This window comes from Hypanus sabinus, chromosome 14 (genome assembly GCF_030144855.1).
Source record: "Hypanus sabinus isolate sHypSab1 chromosome 14, sHypSab1.hap1, whole genome shotgun sequence".
Lineage (NCBI taxonomy): Eukaryota > Metazoa > Chordata > Chondrichthyes > Myliobatiformes > Dasyatidae > Hypanus > Hypanus sabinus.
This window is the reverse complement of record NC_082719.1, coordinates 107936258-107964140: the sequence shown is the minus strand read 5'-3', so window position 1 is coordinate 107964140 and position 27883 is coordinate 107936258. Positions and strand designations below refer to the sequence as shown.

The window sequence follows — 27883 nt, the reverse complement described above, 5'->3', positions numbered from 1 at the left end:
ACTGTGCACATGGACAGGAATGGAGAGTGGGAGAGCGTTCCTGCTCCTGAAGTGAAAGGCAAGGGTGGGATTGAGTAGTAGATCAATCGGGAGCTTCTGATGGTGCCATTCCACAAGCTCACTGCAACCTGATTGCTCTGAAGACAAAGCAGTTGCAGAATTGAGTCCTGGGGAAGCGGCAGCCGCTCATTGAGATGACCCGGGCATCGGTACAGTTTGGTCTTTGGTTGCAAAAGGAGACATGGCCCAAGCAACAAGATGCAACACTCTGCGGTGTCTCTACTACCGAGAGAATGGCCCAGATTGGAGTTGAGGAACTAGATCTTATACCGGGTCATGTTGCCTCTGGACCAACCTCAGTGTTCCAAGCTGGTTCTGCCTGAGAAGTATCAGAGGATTGTGTTGAAGTCAATTCATGATGATTCTGGCCATTTGGGAGTTGACAAGACCTATGGATTGCTCAGAGATCGGTTCTAATGGCCCCGGATGAAGCCAGAGGTTGAAGAGTACTGCAAGTGCATTGGATGTATACGGAGGAAGATGCTGCTTACGAGGGTTGCTCCATTGTCCCACTTGCAGAGTGCGGAGCCACTTGACCTGGTGTCTATAGATTTCTTGTCAATAAAGCCAGATGCCAGCAACACGGCAAATGTCTTGGTCATTATGGATCACTACACCAGATATGCGCAAGCCTTCCCTACTAAGGATCAGAGGGTGTCCACTGTGACCAAAGTGTTGAGGGAGAAGTATTTCATTTATTACAGCCTCCACAGGTGAATACATAGTGATCAAGGATGGGATTTTGAGAGTAGGCTCATGCATGAGTCACTGAGCATGCTTGGAGACGAGTCAAGGATTATGCCTTATCACCCACAGAGTGATCCCCAGCCTTAGAGGTTCAATCGGAACTGCTAGACATGCTTAGAACCTTGGAGATCAGCAAAAAGAACAAGTGGAGTGTCAACATATTGGACATCTGGTCCACTGCTACAACTGTACACACAATGAAGCTACTGGGTATTTGCCATATTATTTGATGTTTGGATGAGAGGCATGGTCACTAACTCCCCACTAATTGAGGAAGAGATTCCCAGCCCTTCTCACACTAAGGCAGGTGGAATGGTGGGTGGGGGGGTACTGGCAGTGGACAGGCAGGTGTGCAGCTGGGCCATAAAGGTAGCCTGGGCTCTGGAGTAACTGGGAATGAAGCTGAGCTCAGTCAAGTGGCAGAGGGACCTGAGTTGCTGGAGGCACGAGTAATAGACTGGGGGAGGCCTTGCCATGTAGACCAGAAGTATCCCAAAGAGTGTCTGAAACTGAAGAAGTCGATGATGGGGTAAGGAGGTCTCAGAGTCAGGAGACCCCCAGATAGGTTGGCCTATATAGCAGCGGGGGAACAGAGCGTTGCAACTATCCCCGTAGTGAGATAGATATGTCCCTACCCTTTACAAATGGATTGGAGGTGCTGACATCACAAAACTTCTTTGAAAACTGTAAAAAATAAAAACACAAAATGCTGTCAGAACTCAGCAGGCCAGACAGCATCTATGGGAGGAGGTAGTGACATCCTCCACCAGCCTTCTGCCCTCACCCCATCCCCCCGCCAGCCCAACGTGTTCCTATGAAAACTGTGCTATTAATGACGGAATGATGAATTATTTCAGTCATGAGGACATGACTATTTGTGATGGGAAGAGAATGTCATGCCCTGGTTCACATCTTTACTGTAGGGTTTGCAGTTAGCTGCTCTGTAAGAGCCGTCTGTTCTGCTTTCAGCCTGCTTGGGTTATCGTTGAAGATGAGGGATGATGAGAAATGTGTGCCATCCAACTAGGATGGTGGAACTTGGGGGAGATTTTTTTCTGGTGAGGAACACTAAGGTTGGTCTTGGAGCTTTTTTTTTGGTGGGGGAATGAAGACACTGGGGAGAATCAATCATAGGATATGACCCAGTGGGAGACCAGTTTGTTTGAGATGGATTATGGGCGATGCTCGAAAGGTGTTGTGGGCTTTCACAAAGACTGAAGGCCTAGTGTGCGAGTGACAGAGAATTTCAAGGTGAGCTCCACCTTGTGCACACGTAACTTTAATTATAATGCACCCTTTTTGTTTTTCTTTATTTTCTTTACTAACCCTTTAGTTAAGTAAGTTCCATAAATATAATTTCTTTAATCGTATGCAGTCTGCTGTCTGTTATTTCTTGGCACTGAGTTGTAACAGGGTGCCAAATTACATTGCATCCACACAAACCAGGGTTTGGGGTGGAAGAGCTGTCTTAATCTCACGGCTTTGGTGGGTCTAGAGTGAATCTTCCCTAGGCTTATGCAGCCAAGGAAACCAGTGGGGTTTCACAGGTTCAATTCCCACAGCTGTGTGTAAGGAGCTTGTACGTCCTCCTCGTGACCACATGACCTTCTTCTGGGTGCTCCGATTTCTTCCAAAGATGTAGGATTACTAGGTTAATTGGTCACCTGTTGGATTCTGATGTTTTATTTTCAGGTTAGGAAAGAGGCACAAAGCTTGTTGCTTCACCAAGTCATTAAGTGTTGATAGAACAAAGAAAAATTGGAACAGGCAGTGACAGGAGCAGAAGCTAAGATGTAAGAAACACAGATTTGGAGCATAAGATGGCGCTGCCTTGTGTTGCAGCCCTTTACACCCATAGATAAGGAAAATTATAGATAACAATTAACCATTTGGAAAGCACTTATTCAAATAATGCAATCCCAAGAGATGCTTCCAGAGTCATATTAATATAATACCAATATATCCACTGGGGATACACTGAACTTGCGTTGACGTGCTGTTACAACTAGGAAGCATAATAAACTGTTACATGTATATAAGAACTACCTAAAATATAAGCAGATAACTCATTGTTTGCAAACAAAATAACAACGGACAGTCCAATCTAAGAATTAAATAGTCAGATCCAACAAATGGGTAGAAATTGTGTGGTGTGAGCTTGGTGTGCTGGAAGGGCCTGTTACTGTGCTGTATCTGTGGGACTGCAGGCACCTTTTGCTGTCCAGGAACAAGGTCCATGGCCACGTTTTGGACTTGTAAACTGTTTGGGTTGTGAACAGTTCACAGGAATGGACTGCTGTCTTAGGAAGCATCTTAGTCATTCACACTGATATCATGGGTGCCACATAGTGTTGTGGTTAGTGCAATGGTATTACAGCTCGGGCTGTCAGGGTTTGGACTTCAGTGCTAGTGTTCATTCCTATCAAGTTGGTACGTATCTTCTGGTGTATGGGCTTCCCGGTGCAGTTCAAAGACATACCGTTTAGTAGTTGAATTGGTCATGGGTTGAATTGCTGGGTTGCATGGCCAGAAAGGACTATTCCTTGCTCTATCTCCAAACACAATAAAATTTAAAAATCAAATCAGTGAAGATTGTGCTGAGCACCACTAAGGGTCACCATGCTTCCGCGGCTAACAGAACATACCGTAACTTACATCTTTGTAGGACGACCAGAGCACCCAGAGGTCACAAAGTGGTCACAAAGATATACAAACTCCCTAAAAGCAGTGGCAGGAATTGAACCTAGATCTTAAAGCTTCTGCTGTAATAGGGATTCACGACTGCCATCACAAAACTAAACAGCCTCCCAGAGATAATGTAAAAAGAGTCAATAGTGAGTGGCTGGAGTGAGCTTTGAATATGCAGCTGAGCCAAGCTAACATTTCCGTCTGTGTATTAATGTGTATTTGACCAAGCTGACATCTCAGTTCATCTGCTAACAGTCATTGTAGCAAACAATAGACCAAGGCTTTGCTTACTGTTTGTTTTTTTTTCACTTTCAGGAATACATACCGAATGATTGAACAAGATGATTTTGACATCAACACAAGGTTGCATACAATAGTCCGAGGTGAAGATGAGGCTGCTATGGTGGAGTCGGTGGGCCTTGCTTTGGTAAAATTGCCAGATGTGTTAAACCGTTTGAAGCCGGATATCATGATTGTTCACGGAGACAGGTTTGATGCGTTGGCAGTAGCAACCTCGGCGGCACTGATGAATATTCGGATCCTGCACATTGAAGGAGGCGAAGTCAGCGGTACCATCGATGATTCAATCCGACACGCTATCACTAAGCTGGCACATTACCATGTATGCTGCACCCGCAGTGCTGAGCAGCATCTCATCGCGATGTGTGAGGAGCATGATCGGATCCTGTTGTCTGGCTGTCCATCTTATGACAAACTTCTCACAGCAAGATCCAAGGACTACATCAGCACCCTGCAGACTTGGCTGAGTGAGTAATCATATCTGATAAGAATAGATGAAGTCATTTTCCACTGTTGCTTGTTTTAACACCATAAGACAGAGGAGGAGAATTAGACCATTCAGTCCACCAAGTCTGCTCTGCCATTCTATCACAGCTGATTTATTATCTCTCAACCCCGGTGGTCTACCTTCTTCTTTTAACTTTTGACACCCTAATTAACCAAGAACCTATCAACCTCTTTTAAATATACTCAATGACTTGGCCTCCACAGCTGTCTGTGGCAATAAGTTCCACGAATGCATCACTCTCTTTGGCTACAGAAATTCCTCCTCATTGCTGTTCTAAATGGACGTCCATCTATTCTGAAGCTGCGCCCTCTGGTCCTAGACTCCCCACTGTAGGAAACTTCCTCTCTGTATCCACTATATCTAGGCCTTTCAAGTATCAATCAGATCCCATCTGATTCTTCTAAACTCCGGCAAGTGCAGACCCAGAGCCATCAAAAACTCCTCATATGTTAACCCTTTCACTCCCAGAATCATTCTTGTGAACCTCCTATAGACTCCCTCCAATGCCAGCACATCATCTCTTCGACAGTGGCCCAATACTGCTCACAATATTCCAAGTCTGGCCTGACCAGTGCTTTATAAAGCTTCAACATTACATCCTTACTTTTGTAAATAATTGATGGAGATTATGGTCCATTATATGGAAGACAGGGGGGCAACCTCTCCATGATGCATTTATGACTGTTGTCCTTCCAATACGTACAAATATTCAGTTGTGTGTTGTAATTTATTTCACTTAATTGAAGATAGTTGTTTGCATTTTTATACTGTCTGTGGCATCTGTCTGATAGTTCCCTTTAAAATATGACATTGTTTCTACATTTTTTCCATAACAGAATTTCAAATTTTTTTAGTTACTTTATTTGTCATGTGTACACAAAAAGATATAGTGAAATGCATCTTTTGCTTCAACGACCAACACAACTGAGGGATGTGCTGGGACATCCCAGAAGCGGCACCAACATAGCATGTCCACAATTCATTAACCCTTACTAATTCATCTATCTTTGGAATGTGGGAGAAACCGGGACACCCAGAGGAAACTCTTACAGTCAAGGGGAGAGCGAACAAACTCCTTCCAGTGGTGGGAATTGAACTCCAGTCACTGGTGCTTCGCTAACTTCTACACAGTCCTGATGTGCTGCTTCATATTCTGCATTATTTTATAGCTTTTAGTCATTGCTGGTTTTTCTATTCTCTGTCAACATATTTCCTCAGTAGATTTCTCAGTATTTCTCAGTAATTCTCAGAGAATTCTCAGTAAATCAAGCAGCATCCATGGAAAGAGAAAGTTAACATTTCCACTCCATCTGTCCAAAAGTGGAATTTCTCAGTGGTCAACCATTGTAATTCCAATCCCCATCCGGTTCCAGCATCTCATTCAAAATGCTGGAGGAACTCAGCAAGCCAGGCAGCATCTATGGAAAAAGAGAACAGTCGATGTTTAGGGCTGAGACCCGACCAGCATTTTGTGTGTGTGCTTGGATTATCAGCATCTGCAGATTTTCTCTTGTTCTTGATCCAGCATGTTGGTCATGGCCTCCTCTTTCACCATGATGCAGTCCACTCTCAGGGTGGAGGAGCAACACCTCGTTCCATCTAGGTAGCCTCCAACCTGGTAACATGAACATAGATATCTTCTTCTGTTAATATTTTTAACATCCCCTTCCCCCCCCCCCCCACTATGGCTTCTTTTCTCTTCTCCTTACCTGTCTGTCACCTCCCCCTAATATCCTTCCTCCTTCCCATTCTCTCATGGTCCACTCTCCACTCATATCAGATTCCTTCTTCTCTGGCCCTTTACCTTTCCCACCCACCTGGCATCACCTATCGCCTTTTAGCTAGTTCTCTTTCACCTTTTCCACCTTTGTGGGATCTTCCCTAATTCCGAACTAGTGTCTTGGCCCGAAATGTTGACTGTTTATTCATTTGCATACCTTATGCCTGACTTAAAACATAGAACATAGAATAGTACAACACATTACAGGCCCTTCGGCCCACAATGTTGTGCCGACCCTCAAACCCTGCCTCTCATATAACCCCCCACCTTAAATTCCTCCATATACCTGTCTAGTAGTCTCTTAAACTTCACTAGTGTATCTGCCTCCACCACTGACTCAGGCAGTGCATTCCATGCACCAACCACTCTCTGAGTGAAAAACCTTCCTCTAATATCCCCCTTGAACTTCCCTCCCCTTACCTTAAAGCCATGACCTCTTATACTGAGCAGTGGTGCCCTGGGGAAGAGGTGGTGGCTGTCCACTCTGTCTATTCCTCTTAATATCTTGTACACCTCTATCATGTCTCCTCTCATCCTCCTTCTCTCCAAAGAGTAAAGCCCTAGCTCCCTTAATCTCCGATCATAATCCATACTCTGTAAACCAGGCAGCATCCTGGTAAATCTCATCTATATCCTTTCCAATGCTTCCACATCCTTCCTATACTGAGGCGACCAGAACTGGACTCAGTACTTCAAAAAGTAATGTGACTTGCTGAGTTCCTCCAGTACTTTGTGTGTGCCAATACAAATTTATTTTCTGAGAGTGTGGGGGAGGATAGATTGGACAAAGGCATTACCTGTGATCAGGATGGTTCCTTGTTTGGAGGGAAGGAGAAGGGGGACACATTCAAGGATCAAGTATCTACTTTATTTGTCAAATACAAGAATGTGTATGAAGAACTTGCTGTGGTCTATTGGTCTGGGCATGAATTCAACAATTATGAATTAAGTAAAAATATACTTAGCTATTAAAATAATGATACGGAATAAATTGTGCATAAGTATATAAATACAATGTTAAAATATTATAAGAAGATGTTTAAAGTTTTAAGTGCAGTGGATGGTTTGTATTCTGCATGGAGGATGATGACCAGTGGTGTTCCGTGGGGATCTGTTCTGGGATCCCTCTTCTTTGTGATTTTTATAAATGACCTGGATGAGGAAGTAGAATGGTGGGTTAGTAAGTTTGCTGATGATACAAAAGGTGAGGTGTTGTGGGTAGTGTGGAGGGCTGTTAGAGGTTACAGTGGGATATCAGAAGGATGCAGAACTGGCCTGAGAAGTGACAGGTGGAGGTCAACCCAGATAAGTGTAAAGTGGTTCATTTTGGTAGGTCAAATATGATGGTAGAATATAGTATTAATGGTAAGACTCTTGGCAGTGTGGAGGATCAGCAAGATCTTTGGGTCCATGTCCATAAGGCACTCAAAGCTGCTACGCAGGTTGACAGTGTTGTTAAGAAGGTGTATGGTATGTTGGCCTTCATCAACCATGGGATTGAATTCAAGAGCCGTGAGGTAATGTTACAGCTATATCAGACCTTGGTCAGACCCACTTGGAGTACTGTGCTCAGTTTTGGTCACCTCACTACAGAAAGGATGTGGATAATATAGAGAAAGTGCAGAGGAGATTTACAAGGATATTGCCTGGATTGGAGAGCATACCTTATGAGAATAGCTTGAGTGAACTTGGCCTTTTCTCCTTGGAACAACAGAGGATGAGAAGTGACCTGATAGAGATGTATAAGATGATGAGAAGCAATGATCGTGTGGATAGTCAGAGGCTTTTTCCCAGGGCTGAAGTGACTAACACAAAGGGGCATAGGTTAAAGTGCTTGGAAGTAGGTACAAGGGGAATGTCAGAGGTAGGATTTTTGCACAGAGTGGTGGGTGTGTGAAATGCATTGCCAGTGAGGATGGTAGAGGTGGATACAATAAGGTCTTTTAAGGGACTCTTGGATAGAAAAATAAAAGGCTATGTAGTAGGGGCATTCTCGGCAGCTTCTGGAGTAGGTTACTTGGTTGGCACAACATTGTGGGCCAAAGGGCCTGTAATGTACTGTAGATTTCTCTGTTTCTATGTATCACTATCACAGTGGAGTAAAGGGGATACAGGGGCATGAGAGAGGAGCTGGCTAGAATTGAATGGTAAAGGACACTGCAGGGATGATGGCAGAGCAGGAATGGCTGGAATTTCTGGAATCAATTCGGAAAAACATAAAAAACAGGAGCGGCATAGGTCATCTGGCCTGTCGAGCCTACTTTGTCATTCCATGCGATCATGGCTTATATGGTCGAGGACTCATTTTCACTTACCTGCCTTTTCCCTATAACCCTAATTCCTCTACTATGAAAAAATCAACTCAACATTGTATTAAATATATTTACTGAGGAATGCACAGGATATATACATCCCTAAGAGAAAGAAATATTCTCAAAATAAAATGATACAACTGTGGCTAACAAGAGAAGTCAAAGCCAACATAAAAGCCAAAAAGAGGGCATATAATAGAGCAAAGATTAGCGGGAAGCTTCAAAACCAACAGAAGGCAGCTAAAAAGTAAATACGAAGGTAAAGATGGAATATGAAAGTAAGCTAGCCAATATTATTGAAGAGGATACCAAAAGTTTTTTCAGATACATAAAGTGCAAAGGAGGTGAGAGTGGATATCAGACCGCTGGAAAATAGTGTTGGAAAGGTAGTAATGGGGGACAAGAAAATGGCAGATGAACTGAGTAAGTATTTTGCATCAGTCTTCACTGTGGGAAGCACTAGCAATATGGTGGAAACTCCAAGTATTAGGGGGCATGAAGTGTGTGAAGTTACTATAACTAGAGAGGAAGTTCTTGGGAAACTGATGATACATAAGTCACCTGGATATCAGGCTTACACCCCAGATTTCTGAAAGAGGTTGCTGACGTGATTGTGGAGGCATAAGTAATGATTTTTCAAGAATCACTAGATTCTGTATTGGTTCCGGAAGACTGGAAGATTGCAAATGTCATTCCAGTCTTCAAGAGGGGAGAGAGGTAGAAGGAAGGAAACTGTACACCAGTTTGTCTGACCACAGTGGTTGGAAAGGTTGGAGTTGATTATTAAGGATGAGGTCTCAGGGTACTTGGAGTACATGATAAAATAGGCTGTAGTTAGTTTCCTCGAGGGAGAATCTTGCCTGACAAATCTGTTGAAAGTCTTTGAAAAAATAACAAGCAAGGTCAACAAAAGAAATTCGATTTAAGTTGTATACTTAGATTTTCAGAAGGCCTTTGACAAGGTACCACACATGATGCTGCTTAACAAGCTACGACCCTGTGGCATTACAAGAAAGGTTCTAGCATGGATAAAGCAGTGCCTGATTGGTAGAAGGCAAAGAGTGGGAACAAAGGGAGCCTTTGCTGTCTGGCTGCCAGCGAGTGATGGTGTTCCACAGGGGTCTGTGTTGGGACTGATTCTTTTTGTGTTAAATGTCAGTGGTTTCGATGATGAAGTTGATGGCTTGGTTGCAAAGTTTGCAGACAATATGAAGATGCGTGGAGGGCTAGGTAGTTTTGAGGAAGTAGGGAGGCTACAGGCAGGAGGACTTGGACAGATTAAGAGAATGGATAAAGAAATGGCAGTTGGAATACTGTGTCAGTAAGTGTATGGTCATTCACTTTGGTAGAAGAAATAAAAAGGTTCATTATTGTCTAAACGGAGAGAAAATACAAAAAAATCTGAGGTGCAAAGGGACTTGGAAGTCCTTGTGCAAGATTTCCTTAAGGTTTATTTGTAGTTTCCAGTGACGTCATCGTTGAGAATGGCAGCTTAAGTCACTAGCTCCTCTGGAAAAATGCCTATTAAGCCCCATTAACCCATCAAATATATTATTTTTCAGAAAATATTTGAACTGAAATGAGGGGCAAGAATGGGGAAAAAGAATGGAAATAAAAAAAGCGGCACTGCAGATTCTGCAGCCGAGAGGAGTGCAGTGAGCGGTTCTCCTACCCGACCGCGTACTAGCAAGGCGGACGCTGAGCCTCGTTCAGGTGAAGCAGCGAATATGATCGAAATTCTGAAAGAGATAAGGGAGTTCCAGAAAAATAAAGCAGCAGCTACATGATATTAAGTCAGAGCTCGCCAATGTCAATCAAAAAATAGTGGTGGCAGAGACTCAAATTGAGAAGGTGGAAGATCGCGTTCAAAATGTTAAATGAATACTGAGTAAGATGGTAAAAATATTAAATGACCAAGAAGGTAAACTGCTTAACCTGGAGGGAAGATCACGGGGGAAAAATATCAGAATCTATAACGTTCCCGAAGGAGCGGCGGGCTCGTCTGTGATGGAGTTTGTCGGAAAGTTGCGCTGGAGCTTCCCTCAACTATGGAGCTGGAAATCGAAAGAACGCATCGCGCGTTAGTCCCGAAGCCTACCCATGATAGAGCAGATAAGCCATGCTCAATAATAATTAAATTCCTTCGTTACGGTACCAAGGTGGAGATTCTATGAAGGGCTTGGGGTAAGAAGAGAGTGTTTTTCAACGATAAACTAATATATTTCGACCAAGATCACCCCTCCTCCCCCCGCGGTCCTGCAGAAACATAAAGAATACTTTGAAGTAAAGTGAGTACTAAAGCAAAAAAAGATTAGATTTCAGACTCCGTACCCTGCTAAACGTCAAGTGTTTTATGACGACGGGACGCAGTTGTACCAGACAGTGGAAGTGGCGACTACAGACGTGAAGGCCAGAGGGTTACCCGTCAGCGTGACCAAACCAAGAGAAAGCCTGGCTGAGGAATTATCCCGCTCTGCTTGGGAGATAGTGTGAGAATCGAGAAGGCAGGAGACGGAGGAGGCCGAGAGAAGTATATCAGGAAGAGACTGGGAGTTTCCCAAAGACAGTCCTCACCCCCTTCAGAAGAGCCAGAAGGTTTGGCTAACTTTAAAAATGTTAAACGGAAGCAAAAGTAGATGGTGATATACCCATCTCGAGAAATACTTACTATAATGTTGATTTTATATGACTTAGCTGTTATTCTTTATTTGCTCACTTACTCCTTTTTCCCCACCAAAATGAGAATACATATATATATGTGTGCATATGTGTATGTAATATATATATATGTGTGTGTGTGTGTATATGTGTATATATATATAGGAGGAGTACACATGGAAATCTTTTCTGTGTAATGGATTTGTTCACTGACTTTTATGAATACTGTAATGGGGGCCCTCTACTCACAAGTAGGAGGGGTTATCCCCCACAGCTAGACGTTTCCTCTAGCTCAACGCAGGGTCATTTACTAGAGACCTCAGCCTTGGAACCACACATTCTTTGCCATTTTTGTTATTATTTGTGTTTCTTGGTTCTTATTTGTTCAGGGAGTATATCAATTAAGTTTTATTCTAATTTCAATGATACATTGATAGATAAATACAGATGGCTAAGGACAAGGTAAAATTCATTTCTTTTAATGTCAATGGGCTATTAAATCCAATCAAGTGTAATAGAATTTTATGCAAAATAAAAAAAAGAACAAGCCCATGTAGTATATTTACAGGAAACTCATTTAAGTGATAATGAGCATAGAAAACTAAAGAGAATGGGCTTCACTAATTTGTTTTTCTCCTCATATAAATCAGGACATAGGAGAGGAGTTGCTATTCTTATCTCAAGTAAGCTAAATTTTGAAAAAGTATTCGAAAAAGGAGATAAAGAGGGCAGATGCATTTGGTGAGGGGGGAATATAGACAGAAATTCAGTTACTCTATTGAATATATACGCACCACCGGGAAGTGATACTGGTTTCTTTCAGAAAAATACTGCTATTATGGTAACGGAAACAGAAGGTCTCCTGATATGTGGGGGAGACTTAAATTATATATAAAAAAATAAGGAAGATATGGCAAGATGGAACCTGATTCCTGTTTTCAGTCTCAGTCCAAGGATTGAGTCTATTAAAATGGATATACTGCCCAGACTGTTATATCTCTTTCAGACCCTACCAATAGAGACTAATCAAAATCAATTCAATGAATGGAACAAGATGTTATCAAGGTATATTTGGCAGGGTGAAAGGCCTACAGTTTGTCTCAAAACTTTGCAATTAGCAAAGGAAAAGGGGGGATAGGGCCTACCTTCTCTTAGAGATTATTATTTTGCAGCACAGTTGAGAGCTGTGATATGTTGGTGCAACTCATCATATGATGCTCAATGGAAAAACATTGAGGAGCGGGTACTTCCCATCCCCATACAAGCAATTTTGGCTGATAACAACCTGCAAAGCTACATAAATACTATTGATAACCCATGGGTGAAATTGACTCTTAAAATATGGAAAACTACTATAAAAGAATATAATCTAGAGGGAGATATTGCAATTCTTAAATGGTGTGCATATGTCTCTGATTTTATACAAAATAAATTGGATGCTAGATTTAAGCACTGGGCAGCTAAAGGAATAACAGTTCTTTGCAACATAATGAAAGAAGGAACACTGTTCAGTTTTGAAATGCTTAAAGAGAAACACCTATTAGAAAACCAAGATTTTTATCAGTATTTACAGATGCGACAATATGTTAATGAGACGCTTAAAAATGTAACCAAGGCAAGTATGTGCTTGATAGAGCTCTTTAGAAAAGCATATAATTCAGATAACGGTAGTAGAATCATTTCAAGCATGTATTGTCAAATCTTAAAACACATTTGACTTCATACATTAAAACAAGGAAGGAGGGATAATTATATCTGAGGAAGAATGGACAACAATATGGAGATATCAATGGAATTGTACCAGTTCACAGAAATGGAGGGAGTTTGGATGGAAATACTTGATTAGATATTTTATTACACCCTCTCAGAAATCCCATTATGATAGTAACCTCGCTGTTTGCTGGAGAAATTGTGGAAATCAAAATGCAAATCATTATCATATTTTTTGGGACTGCGCTGTTATCAAAGACTATTGGAGGGGGATACACAATGCCCTACAAGACATCTTTAAATGTGAAATACCCTTAGAGAGTAAGACCATATATTTTGGATATATACCTCAAGAATGGTTGAAAAGAGATAAACATTTAATGAATATACTGTTGGTGGCTGGTAAAAAGACTCTTACTAGGAAATGGTTATCACAGGAGAGCCCAACTTTCAATACATGGATGAAAATTACAACGGACATTTACAAAATGGAGAAGATAACAGCATCTGTTAACCATAAGCTGGAACAATTTGATTCATACTGAGAAAAATGGTTTAACTACATAATGCCTCATAGGCCTGTTTTTATTCTCTCAAAATCAATGAATCTGTTGTAAAATTAAAGATCACTCCCTACTTGTACATAGTTCTTTCTTTTTGCTTATTTTTTCTTTCCACTCTTTTCTGAAAGTGTATACCTCAGATAAATTGTGGAGATTTGTGATATATATGATTATATGCTATATATGTACAATGTCTGAAATACATCTTATGGAAATGTTTGTTTGATGATGAACTTAAACATTGAACTTAACAATAAAAAAATTTTTTTAAATGGTTTATTTGCAGCTTGAGTCAGTGGTGAGGAAGGCAAATGCATTGTCAGCATACATTTCAAGAGGACTAGAATATAAAAGCAAGGATGTAATGTTGAGACTTTATAAAGCACTGGTGAGGCCTCACTTGGAGTGTTGTGAGTGGTTTTGGGCCCCTTATCTTAGAAAGGATGTGCTGAAACTGGAGAGGTTCAAAGTAGGTTCACAAAAATGATTGCAGGATTGAATGGCTTCTCATATAAAGAGTGTTTGATGGCTCTGGGCCTGTATTCACTCGAATTCAGAAGAATAAGGAATGACCTTATTGAAGCCTGTCGATTGGTGAATGGCCTTGATAGCGTGGATGTGGAGAGGTTACTCCCTATGGTGGGACCAGAGAACACATCCAGAGACTAGAGGACATGTCCTCAGAACCGAGGGGCATCCTTTTTGAATGGCGATGAAGAGGAATTTCTTTTTAGCAGAGTGGTGAATCAGGCATCTGTGGAGTCCAAATCTTTATGTATATTTAAGGCTGAGGTTGATAGATTCTTGATTGGTAAGGGCATGAAGAGATATGGGGAGAAGGCAGGAGGTTGGGGCTAAGAGAAAAATTGGATCAGCTGTGATGAAAGAGCAGAGCAGACTCAATGGGCCATATGACCTAATACTGCTCCTATATCTTATGTTCTTACATGAGGCCAGGATATTGGTATTAAGTGACGTGTTGGGGATGATGATGAAGCCCAGGTATTGGTATTATGTGTAGAGGGCGGGGACGACGATGAGATCAGGGTATTGGTATTATGTGTAGAGGGTGGGATGATGATGCACAAGTGACAGTGACAGCATTAATTCTATTTTTAAATGTTTCTTAATTGTACATATGATTTTTTAATGTTCTATCGCTGAACAGCAGTGAACCATCTGACTGGCCTATCAGAGTTCTCTTTGGGAACTAGTTGACTTAATCAGCATTTCTGATCTGGCTATTGTTCACGATTGCACTTAGTGAAAAAAAAAGCTGTCTGTCAGTGCTCTGGTGAATGGGTGGGTCATGTCAACAAAGTCCTGGGTATACGAAATTCTGAGGGGTATAGGTAGGGTGAATGAAGTCAGGCTTTTCCCACTGAAACTAAAACTAACGGACATGGATTGAGGGGGAAAGGTGAAATCTTTAAGGCGGTGGGTGTGTGGAATGTGTTGCCAGTGGAAATGGTTTGATTTGAGCATTTCAGAGTAATTTGGATAGGTACATGGGTGGGAGGGGACTGGAAGGATGTGGTCCAGGTGCAGTTCGGTGGGACCAGGTAGAGTAACAATTAGACTGAAGGTTCTATTTCCGTGCTCCATAACTCTGATTCTAATCCGTGCGTTCATTGAGCTCATGTAATAGATACCTACAGCCCTGTTCCAGTGCTTAACTGGAAAGTAAGCTAAGTTGATAATAAAGCGTACAGCAGTGCTATCTTCAAATTAGTAGATTTTAAGTTCTGTACCAGTGCTTTTTGTATTTTTATAAATTACCATTTGTATTGACAAGTAGTTTATAATTTTAGGAAATACTTGAGACTGACATGAACTGATAAACAGGTATATACTGCAGTATCCCATCAATATATGCAGTTTCTTTCCTTATTGTGCATATGTTTAAAAATAATTTCTGGAACTGCATCTATTGTGTGCTTGCTGTGGATTTTGTAATAGTTCATGATAAACTTGCTCTGCTTTTGTAGGTGAAGATGTGAAACCTCGGGAGTACATTGTGGCTCTACAGCATCCAGTCACCACCAACATTAAACATTCCATTAAGATGTTCGAGCTCACGCTCGATGCGCTATTAACATTCGGTAAACGCACGTTGATCCTGTTTCCCAACATCGATGCAGGTGAGCAGAAAATTCCACAGCTTTGTGTTTAATTCTTGGCCCCTGTATGTTCTCCTTCCATTAATGGGCCTGTTGCTCCCATTTCCATTCCTCTCCCCCTCTCCCCCTCCTCACACTCAGCATCCTCTCTCTCCCACTCCCCCTCCTCAGCCTTGTCCCCGGCCCCCCCCACTCCCCCTCCCCCACCTCGGCCTCATCCCACCTCCCTCCGCCTCCCACTCCACTCATCCCATCTCCCTCCGCCTCTCTGACAAACCTGTTGGAATTCTTTGAGAAGATTATAAGTAGGATAATCTTCCTATCATCTGTAAACTTGGCAACTAAACCACCTAATCCATCATCTAAATCATTTATATACAGTATAAAAAGAAGTGATCCCAAAACTGACCCTTGCAGAACACCGCTAGTCTCTGGAAGCCCTGCTCGCTGCCTCCTACCAATCATCCAATGCTTTAACCACATTAGTAACTTCCCTGTAATACCATGAGCTTTTAACTTGGTAAGCAGACTCATGTGTGGCACCTTGTCAAAGGCCTTCTGAAAATCCAAATATACAACATCCACTGCATCCCCTTCATCTATCCTACTGGTAATCTCCTTAAAGAATTCCAACAGGTTCGTCAGACAGGATTTTCCCTGAAGGAAACCATGCTGACTTTGTACTATCTTGTCTTGTGTCACCAAGTACTCTATCAGCCTCATCCTTAACAATTGACTCCAACATCTTCCCAACCACAGAGGTAAGGCTAACTGGTCTATAATTTACTTTCTGCTGTCTTCCTCTTTTCTCAAAGAGTGGAGTGACATTTGCTATTTTCCAGTCCTCTGGCACCGTACCAGAGTGAAATAATTTTTGAAAGATCGTATTTTATACCACCACAATCTCTTTCTTTCTTTTTCAATCTTTTTATTATTATTATCAATATATATTGGGATTAGAAACTTACAAATTTATACTAAACATGAAAGGATACACAAGCAATAGTTACAATATAATTAAGTCTTCCCAAATCATGAATGATACAAATAACATATAAACAAAGCAAAACTAGGTTATATCATAATATATATAAAAAAAAGAGAAAAAGAAAAAAAAACCTAGAAAAAACTAATCTTAACAACCTAATAACTAATAAAGAGAAAAAAGAAAAAAAAGAGAAAAAAATAATTTTAAAAACGGGTTGTTTATAACATCTATAAAAAAAATTACAAAATCATCAGTGTCACCAACTCCAATCCTCTCAACATATGTATAATCAAAACTGGAAAAACGAGTAGGTTTGGAACAGGGTCTCATTACATCATATGAAAATACTGAATAAATGGTCTCCATGTCTTTTCAAATTTAATAGAAGGGTCAAATACAACACTTCTAATTTTCTCCAAATTTAGACATAACATAGTTTGAGAAAGCCAATAAAATATGGTAGGGGGATTAATTTCTTTCCAATTCAACAAAATAGATCTTCTAGCCATTAATGTAAGAAATGCAATCATTCGACAAGCAGAAGAAGATAAATGGATTGAGTCCATCATTGGTAAACCAAAAATTGCAGTAATAGGATGAGGTTGTAAATCAATGTTCAATACCGTGGAAATAATATCAAAAATGTCTTTTGAATATTTTTTCAAAAGCAGACATGACCAAAACATATGAGTTAAAGACGGTATCTCAGAATGACATCTGTCACAAATAGGATTTATATAGGAATAAAAATGAGCCAATTTATCCTTGGACATATGAGCCCTATGCACAACTTTAAACTGTATTAATGAATGTTTAGCACATACAGATGATAAATTGACTAATTGAAGAATTTTATCCCAATTCTCAGTAGGGTTAGTAAGGTTAAGTTCTCTTTCCCAATCATTTTTAATCTTACAGAAGGGCTCTGAATGTATTTTCATAATTATATTGTAGAGTTTTGATATTACACCTTTCTGAGAAGGATTTAGTTCTAACAAATTCTCCAAAATACCCGAAGACTCAAGATTTGGAAAGGTAGGAAGTACAGTATTTAAGAAATTCCTAATCTGTAAATATCTAAAAAAAAATGAAATCTAGGCAAATTATATTTATTAGATAATTGTTCAAAAGACATAAAACAATTATCCAAAAATAAATCGGAAAATCGTAGTAATCCTTTAGTCTTCCAAGCTGAATAAGCTTGGTCTATAATAGAAGGGTAAAAAAAAGAAATTGGATACAATAGGAATAGTTAAAACAAACTGATTCAACCCAAAAAATTTCTGAAATTGAAACCATATATGTAAAGTATGTTTAACTATCGGATTGTCAATTCGTTTCTGCAATTTAGAAAGAGCAAAGGGAAGAGAAGACCCTAAAATAGAACCCAAAGAAAATCCCTGTACAGATTTAGTTTCCAAGTTCACACAATGAGGGCTAAAAGATAAATCCCAATCCTTTAACCAACATATCAAATATCGGATATTAACTGCCCAATAATAAAATCTAAAATTAGGCAATGCTGATCCACCTTCCTTCCTTCTGTAAATATTTTTTTACCTAATCTAGGATTTTTATTCTGCCATATATATGAGGAAATTTTTGAATCAACATTAACAAAAAAAAGTTCGGAATAAAAATTGGTATCACTTGAAATATATATAAAAACTTAGGTAAAATAATCATCTTAATAGCATTAATCTGACCTATCAGAGATAAAGATAATGGTGACCATTTAGTTAACAAACACTTAATCTGATCAATTAAAGGTAAAAAATTAACCTTAAATAACTCCTTATAATTTTTAGTAATTTTAATCCCAAAGTATATAAGAGAGTCATTAACTAACTTATAACCATATAACAATCACAGCAAGGAAACAGGCCATCTTGGCCCTCCTAGTCCATGCCGAACCCTTAATCTCACCTAGTCCCACCTACCCGCACTCAGCCCATAACCCTCCACTCCTTTCCTGTCCATATACCTATCCAATTTTACCTTAAATGACACAACTGAACTGGCCTCTACTACTTCTACAGGAAGCTCATTCCACACAGCTATCACTCTCTGAGTAAAGAAATACCCCCTCGTGTTTCCCTTAAACTTCTGCCCCCCAACTCTCAAATCATGTCCTCTAGTTTGAATCTCCCCTACTCTCAATGGAAACAGCCTGTTCACGTCAACTCTATCTATCCCTCTCAAAATTTTAAATACCTCGATCAAATCCCCCCTCAACCTTCTACGCTCCAATGAATAGAGACCTAAATTGTTCAACCTTTCTCTGTAACTTAATTGCTGAAACCCAGGTAACATCCTAGTAAATCGTCTCTGCACTCTCTCTAATTTATTGATATCTTTCCTATAATTCGGTGACCAGAACTGCACACAATATTCCAAATTTGGCCTTACCAATGCCTTGTACAACTTTAGCATTACATCCCAACTTCTGTACTCAATGCTTTGATTTATAAAGGCCAGCATTCCAAAAGCCCTCTTCACCACCCTATCTACATGAGACTCCACTTTCAGGGAACTATGCACTGTTATTCCTAGATCTCTCTGTTCCTCTGCATTCCTCAATGCCCTACCACTTACCCTGTATGTTCTATTTGGATTATTCCTGCCAAAATGTAGAACCTCACACTTCTCAGCATTAAACTCCATCTGCCAACGTTCAGCCCATTCTTCTAACCGGCATAAATCTCCCTGCAAGCTTTGAAAATCCACCTCATTATCCACAACACCTCCTACCTTAGTATCATCGACATACTTACTAATCCAATTTACCACCCCATCATCCAGATCATTTATGTATATTACAAATAACATTGGGCCCAAAACAGATCCCTGAGGCACCCCGCTAGTCACCGGCCTCCATCCCGATAAACAATTATCCACCACTACTCTCTGGCATCTCCCATCTAGCCACTGTTGAATCCATTTTATTACTCCAGCATTAATACCTAACGACTGAACCTTCTTAACTAACCTTCCATGTGGAACTATGTCAAAGGCTTTGCTGAAGTCCATATAGACTACATCCACTGCCTTACCCTCGTCAACATTCCTCGTAACTTCTTCAAAAAATTCAATAAGGTTTGTCAAACATGACCTTCCACGCACAAATCCATGCTGGCTACTCCTTATCAGATCCCGTCTATCCAGATAATTATAAATACTATCTCTAAGAATACTTTCCATTAATTTACCCATCACTGATGTCAAACTGACAGGTCTATAATTGCTAGGCTTCCTTCTAGAACCCTTTTTAAACAATGGAACCACATGAGCAATACGCCAATCCTCCGGCACAATCCCCGTTTCTAATGACATATTAAAGATCCGTCAGAGCTCCTGCTGTTTCTACACAAACTTCCCTCAAGGTCCTGGGGAATATCCTGTCAGGACCCGGAGATTTATCCACTTTTAAATTTCTTAAAAGCGCCAGTACCTCCACCTCTTTAATTGTCATAGGTTCCATAACTTCCTTACTTGTTTCCCACACCTTAGACAATTCAATATCCTTCTCCTTAGTGAATACCGAAGAGAAGAAATCATTCAAAATCTCTCCCATCTCCTTCGGTTCCACACATAGCTGACCACTCTGATTCTCTAAGGGGCCAATTTTATCCCTCACTATCCTCTTGCTTTTAATATAACTGTAGAAACCTTTCGGATTTATTTTCACCTTATTTGCCAAACCAACCTCATATCTTCTTTTAGCTTTTCTAATCTCTTTCTTAAGATTCCTTTTACATTCTTTATATTCCTCGAGCAATTCCTTTACTCCATGCTGCCTATATCTATTGTAGACATCCCTCTTTTTCTGAACCAAATTTCTAATATCCCTTGAAAACCATGGTGCTTTCAAACCTTTAACCTTTCCTTTCAACCTAACAGGAACATAAAGATTCTGTACCCTCATAATTTCACCCTTAAATGACCTCCATTTCTCTATTACATCCTTCCCATAAAACAACTTGACCCAATCCACTCTGTCTAAATCCCTTCGCATCCCCTCAAAGTTAGCCTTTCTCCAATCAAAAATCTCAACTCTAGGTCCAGTCCTGTCCTTCTCCATAATTATATTGAAGCTAATGCTATTGTGATCACTGGACCCGAAGTGCTCCCCAACACATACATCTGTCAGCTGACCTATCGCATTCCCTAACAGGAGATCCAACACTGCCCCATCTCTAGTCGGTACTTCTATGTATTGTTGCAAAAAACTATCCTGCACACATTTCACAAACTCTAAACCATCCAGCCCTTTTACAGAATGAGCTTCCCAGTCTACGTGTAGAAAATTAAAATCTCCCACGATCATCATCTTGTGTTTACTACAAATATCTGCTATCTCCTTACACATTTGCTCTTCCAAATCACACGCCCCATTAGGTGGCCTATAATACACTCCTATCAGTGTTACTGCACCTTTTCCATTCTTCAATTCCACCCAAATGGCCTCCCTAGAGGAGCTCTCTAATCTATCCTTCCAGAGCACCGCCATAAGATTTTCTCGGACAAGTAATGCAACACCTCCTCCTCTGGCCCCTCCTACTCTATCGCACCTGAAGCAACTAAATCCAAGAATATTTAGTTGCCAATCACACCCTTCCTGCAACCATGTTTCACTAATAGCTACAACATCATAATTCCAGGTATCAATCCACGCTTTAAGCTCATCCACCTTTCTTACAATGCTCCTAGCATTAAAATAGATACATTTAAGATACTCTCCATCTCCTCCTCTCTTTCCATCCCTAACAATGCATTCAAATTTATTATCCTTTTCTTTCTTCTCCCCTACATCTTCGGGCTGAGCGCATCCCTTCTCCATCACCTGCCTTTCCTCCCTCACACACTGTCTATTTACTTGCTCCACTGGTGAACTAACCTCCTCTCCCATAGTCTCCTCAAATAGTCTCCCGCCCCCCCATCTTACTAGTTTAAAGTCCGCCCTGTAGCCCTAGCAAACCTCCCCGCTAGGATATTGGTCCCTCCACGATTCAAGTGTAACCCGTCCTTCTTGAACAGGTCACTCCTGCCCCAGAAGAGGTCTCAATGATCCAGAAACTTGAATCCCTGCCCCTTGCTCCAATCCCACAGCCACGCATTCATCCTCCACCTAATTCTATTCCTACTCTCACTGTCGCGTGGCACAGGCAGTAATCCCGAGATTACTACCTTTGTGGTCCTTCTTCTTAACTGCCTTCCTAACTCCCTATACTCTCGTTTCAGGACCTCTTCCCCTTTCCTTCCTATGTCATTGGTACCTACATGTACCACGACCTCTGGCTCTTCACCCTCCCACTTCAGGATATCTTGTACGCGATCAGAAACGTCCCGAACCCTGGCACCAGGGAGGCAAATTACCATCCGGGACTCCCGATCACCTCCACAGAAACGCCTGTCTGAGCCCCTGACTATTGAGTCCCCTATTACTATGGACCTCTTTCTTCTAACCCTACCCTTCTGAGCTACAGGGCCGTCCTCTGTGCCGGAGGCTCGGCCACTGTCACTCCCACCAGGTAGGCTGTCCCCCCCCAACAGTACTCAAACATGAGTACTTATTGTCAAGGGGTACAGCCACTGGGGTGCTCTCTAGTACCTGCCTCTTCCCCTTCCTGACTGTAACCCACCTATCTGCCTCCCATGGTCCCAGAGTGACCACCTGCCTGTAACTCCTCTCTATCACCTCCTCACTCTCCCTGACCAGGCGAAGGTCATCGAGCTGCAGCTCCAGTTCCCTAACTCGGTCCATCACGAGCTGCAGTTCGGCGCACCTGGCGCAGATGTGGACGTCCGGGAGGCTCGGAGACTCCAGGATCTCCCACATCCGACACCGAGAACAACAAGCTGCCCTCACACTCATACCTCCCAAATAACTGAAAATACAAGAACTAAAAAGATAAGCCTGCTGTGCCCTCTTCCGCCTAAGCCCTCTGAGCCCAAGCCCTATACTCTGCGCCCGGCTCACTCCGCTGCCTGCAAACGAAGCTGCCCGCTTCTTAAGGCGGCGTTCTTTATATATCTTCCCTCCTTCCCGGGCCTCCTTCACGCGCCTGCGCAGTCCCGCCTCTCAGTACTCCGATCTGAGAAGCAATTGGACAATTTGAAAATGGCCACCGCCGCACTTCCTCTCAAGCCTCGCTGTCCTCTTCCAAAAGAGAACTACCTCACTCAGTATTTCCTTTATATATCTTCCCTCCTTCCCGGGCCTCCTTCACGCGCCTGCGCAGTCCCGCCTCTCAGAACTCCGATCTGAGAAGCAATTGGACGATTTGAAAATGGCCGCCGCCGCACTTCCTCTCAAGCCTCGCTGTCCTCTTCCAAAAGAGAACTGTCCTCTTCCAAAAGAGAACTTAAAAGGTAAATTTCCATAAATTGGAACCTGTCTATTTAAAGGAAACAATTCACTCTTATTAAGATTTAATTTATACCCGGAAAACTTACTAAATTGAGCCAACAATGATATAACTGCAGGAATGGATTTCTCAGGATCAGAAATAATTAATAATAAATCATCTGCGTATAATGATAACTTATGTATATCCATCCCACGAGTAATGCCAAAAATGTTCGGTGATTCTCTAATAGTAATTGCCAAAAGTTCTAAAACAATATCAAATAATAATGGACTAAGAGGACAGCCTTGCCTGGTACCCCGAAATAAACGAAAAAAGGGAGATCTTTGATTGTTAGTAAAAACAGAGGCTACTGGAGTATGATATATCAGTTTAATCCAGGAAATGAATGTCGGACTAAAATTAAACTTCTCAAGCACAGTAAATAAGTATGGCCATTTAACTCTATCAAATGCTTTCTCCGCATCTAATGAAATGACGCATTCTGACGTGCTACGTGAAGAAGTATAAACAATATTCAATAATCTCCTAATATTGAAAAAAGAATAGCGATTTTTAATAAAACCAGTTTGATCTTCCGAGATAATTTGAGGTAATACCTTCTCCAGCCTGGACGCCAGTAACTTGGAAAAGATCTTGGAATCTACATTCAATAAGGATATTGGTCTATAGGATGCACAGTCAGTAGGGTCTTTATCTTTTTTCAATATTAAAGAAATGGAAGCTCTATAAAAAGATTGTGGCAGTTTACCCAATTTGACTGCTTCAAACACCCTGCATAACCAAGGAGAAAGAGTAGAGGAAAAACACTTTAAAAATTCCACTGTATACCCATCTGGACCTGGTGCTTTCCCAGAATTCATAGAGGAAATAACCCCTTTAATTTCTGCATCCGTTATAGGAGTTTCTAATATTGAAAGATCATCTGATGATAATTTTTGGAAAATTCAATTTCCCAAGAAAATCATACATGGTATTATGATCTTGAGGGAATTCAGAATGATACAGGGAGGTATAAAAATCTTGAAAAGATTTGTTTATCTCATCATGGTTAACTGTCAATTCACCATTCTGATGACGAATCTTAATAATTTGACATTTAGCCAAAGCATTCTTCAATTGATTAGCTGACAGTTTACCCTATTTTTCACTATGTATATAAAAATCAGATCTGGTTTTCATTAATTGATTTTCAGTCGAAGATGTAAGTAATAAACTGTGTCCCATTTGAAGTTCAACCCTTTGTTTGTAAAGCTCCTTACTAGGAGCAGTCGAATATTTCTTGTCAGTTTCTCTAATTTTCTCAAACCAACAGAATAGGAGATAATCTGTCCACATAAATATGCTTTAAAAGTGTCCCAAAGTGTTCCACAAGGAATATCATCCATGGAATTAGTTGAAAAGAAGAAATCGATCTGTTCCTTCATAAATTTAATAAAATCCGGATCTTGCAGTAAGGTAGAATCAAATCACCATTGCCTAACACTAGAAGCTGTATCCATAAATTTAATAGAAAGTTTCAATGGAGCATGATCAGAGATGGTTATAATATCATAATTACAAACAATTACAGATGGAATAAAACGAGAGTCAATAAAAAATAATCAATTCTCGAGTAAGAATGATAAACATGTGAGAAAAATGAAAACTCTTTGTCCTTAGAATGCCGAAATCTCCAAATATCAAAAATTCCATTATCAGTCAAAAAAGAATTAATGTAAGTGGCCGACTTATTAGGTAAAGTCTGAGTGGATATAGATCTGTCCAGCAAAGGATTTAAACAACAATTTAAGTCACCACCCATTAACAACATATATTCATTTAGATTAGATAGAGAAGTAAATTATGACTTAAAAAAATCAGGATAATCCACATTTGGAGCATAAACATTAACCATAGCAACCTTTTGTTAAAAAGTAGCCCAATAATTAACAAAAATCTACCATTCGGATCCGAAGTAATATCGTGTTGGACAAATGTAATAGAGGAGTCAATAAAAATTGAAACTCCCTTTACTTTGGCATTCGAATTTGAATGGTACTGTTGACCCCTCCAAAACCTAAAAAAAACATTGATTGTCCTCTTTCTTCACATGAGTTTCTTGTACAAAAATAATATGTGCATTCAGTCTTTGGAATACTTTGAAAATCTTTTGCCGTTTAATCAGATGGTTTAAACCATTAGTATTCCAAGAGACAAAATTAATGGTCTGAGCCATATTTCTAAAATCAACCCTTTGGTATATAAAGAGTTAACCAAATTATGAACTTATGAACAAATTATGCACCCGGAAGAGGAACAAAAATAAGGGGCGGTCCCGGAAGTGATGATATCGCGGACATTTTAGTAGTTTAAAATCAGCCCAAATGAAAAAACTAAAAAAAAAACTGGTAAAAAGAACAATAGATTTAGAAAAGAGACCCCCACCCCCCCACCCACAAAGAAAAAGTCCATCTCGAGTCTGGAGAAGGCTGGGAAAAAAAAGGAATGATACTAAATCTACCCCGTGTCAGCAGAAAGCAACTCCAAATATATAAAGGAGAGAAAAAAAAGATCCACCCAAACTCCAAAAAAGTAATGATCACTATACTAAAACAAACTTCTTAATATAATTGCTAGTTAAAAAAAACCAAAAAGAATATAAACACTAGTAACTTATAAATCAGGTTAAAACCCAAACAAAAAGTTAAAATGTGATAAGAAATGTATTATAGGAAGAAGATGAGAGAAAAAAAATGGCGAAATAAAAAAAAGCAAGAAATATTTTAGAGAAGAAACTGCCATCTTAGTCACACAAAAAATGAAAAGGATATATATCAAACAGTTAAAAAAAATTCACCTTCAAAGGGTTAATAATAATGACCAAAAATAAAGTACAGTGGTTAATGTAAGTAAAATAAGAAGATTAGTACGTCAAAAAAAAAACTTTAATTAAAATTTAAAATATAGAATAAACCTAAACCAATAGCCAGAAACAAAATCTGGTTTTGGAAACAAAAACTATCTTGTAACGATCAAAATCACTCATTTATTAGAGACGAGAATCTGAAGCAGTCGGGTAGTTCTCATCCAGAAAGCTTCGAGCTTCAGATGTGGAGAGAAAAACACGCCGTGGTGCATTCGGAGGCGAGATTCTAAGCTTCACAGGGTATAAAAGTGCTGGTTTTAGATTTTTCTCATAACATTCAAACATCAGAGGTTTAAAAAGAAGCCTTGGCTTCATTACTTCTGGGCTAAAATCCTCCACTAATCTAAACTCGAAATCTTTGAATTTAACCATCCCTAAACTCCAAGCCACACGAATAAGTTGCTCTTTGACATGCACATAATGAAATCGAACAATTACAACAGGTGGTTTAGATGAAGAACTTGGTGATCGGCGCATAATTCTGTGGGCACGATCAAGTAAAGGAGGACTGTCTGGGAATACAGATGGGAACGCATCCTTTAAAAGTTGAGCAAAATACTTCGAGGGGTCCCCTTGTTCAATACCTTCCGGGAGACCAAGTATGCGTAAGTTCTGTCTTCTGGACCGATTTTCAAAGTCAACACTCTTAGCTTTAAGTGTTTCCACCTGTTTAATCATCGAAGATAACTTCTGCTCCAGTTTTTCAATTATCAAGTCTCGCTTCCGAGCATCCTCTTGCAAAGTTGTGATTAGAGCTTGCTGCTGGTTAACTACTGAATCAGTCTTATCCATATAATCCTGAAAAGCCTTTATATCTTGTTTGAAAATTTGTCATTGCTCTTCAAATTTTTCATTTAAAAGCTCCAATAACATTTCATAAGTCAATTCAGTGCACTTAGGATCGTTTTTTTTTCTTTCTGTTGCCGTTAGAATCTTTCCCAGGGTCTCGCCCTTTAGATCTCAAAGCCAATTCTGTACTAATTTCTTCAAAATTCACAGGACACTCTTAGTCCAAAAAAGTAGCAAGAATCTTTTGGTGTAGGTAAAAGTAAGTTAAATAAGGGTGATCATAGGTTAAGAAAAGTAAAGGTTATGGAGCGAATCTGAAACAGTACTCACTCCATGAGCGTCTCCTAGTGACCTCCCCACCACAATCTCTAACGCTACCTCTTTCAGAATCCTAGGGTGCAGTTCCTCTGGTCCAAGTGACTTATGCACTTTTAAGTCTTCTGGCTTTTTCAGCACCTCTCTCGTAACAGTAACTGCACCCACTTCTCTTCCTTCACACACTACAACATCAGGCATACTTCTAGTGTCTTCCACAGTGAAGACTGATGGAAAATACTCATTTAGTTCATCAGTCATCTCCTTGTCTCCCGTTATTATTTCTCCTGCCTCATTTTATAGCGGTTCTATATTCACTTGCATTTCTCTTTTTTAACATGCGAGGGGTGATTGATAAGTTCGGGGCCTAAGATAGAAGGAGTCAGTTTTAGAAAACCTAGCATATTTATTTTTCAACATAGTCCCCTCCTACATTTATACACTTAGTCCTGTGGTCATGGAGCATACTGATCTTGGACCTCCAGAAAGTGTCCTCAGATGTCTGATAAGTTTGTGCCCTAAGGTAGAAGGAGATGAGTTATACAGCTGTCATTACATGCACATGCAGGTCAACTCTTTGAGTGATTATGCAGAAAGTTTGTAGTTAAGAACTCATCTCCTTCTACCTTAGGCCATGAACTTGTCAATCACCCTGATGAGTTATTAACCAAACTTTCTGCATAATCACGCAAAGAGTTGAACTGCATATGCATGTAACGAGAGTTGTATAACTCATCTCCATCCACCTTAGGCTACAAACTTATCAATCACTCCTGTGGACACTTTCTGGAGGTCCGTATGCTCCACGACAGTTGTGCTAAGTGTGTAAATGTAGGAGGGGACTATGTTGAAAAATAAGTGTGCTAGGTTTTCTACAATTGACTCCTTCTATCTTAGGCCACAAACTTATCAATCACCCCTTGTACTTGAAAAAGCTTTTACTATCCACTTTGATATTATTTGCTTGCTTGTTTTCATATTTCATCTTTTCTCTTCTACTGATGTTTTTTAGTTGTTCTTTGTAGGTTTTTAAAAGTTTCACAATCCTATCTTCCTACTAATTTTTGCT

General features: G+C 40.3%; 1 protein-coding gene across 4 annotated transcripts in view; it reads left to right on the top strand.

Annotated features, from left to right (window-relative positions):
• gne (glucosamine (UDP-N-acetyl)-2-epimerase/N-acetylmannosamine kinase) overlaps positions 1-27883 on the top strand; it is a 162886-nt gene that overhangs the window by 74128 nt on the left and 60875 nt on the right. For all 4 annotated transcript variants that reach the window (XM_059989782.1, XM_059989783.1, XM_059989784.1 and 1 more), the window contains exons 3-4: positions 3811-4262; positions 15315-15467. In XM_059989782.1, the coding sequence (XP_059845765.1) occupies positions 3811-4262; positions 15315-15467 (605 nt within the window). The remainder of the gene's footprint in view (positions 1-3810; positions 4263-15314; positions 15468-27883) is intronic.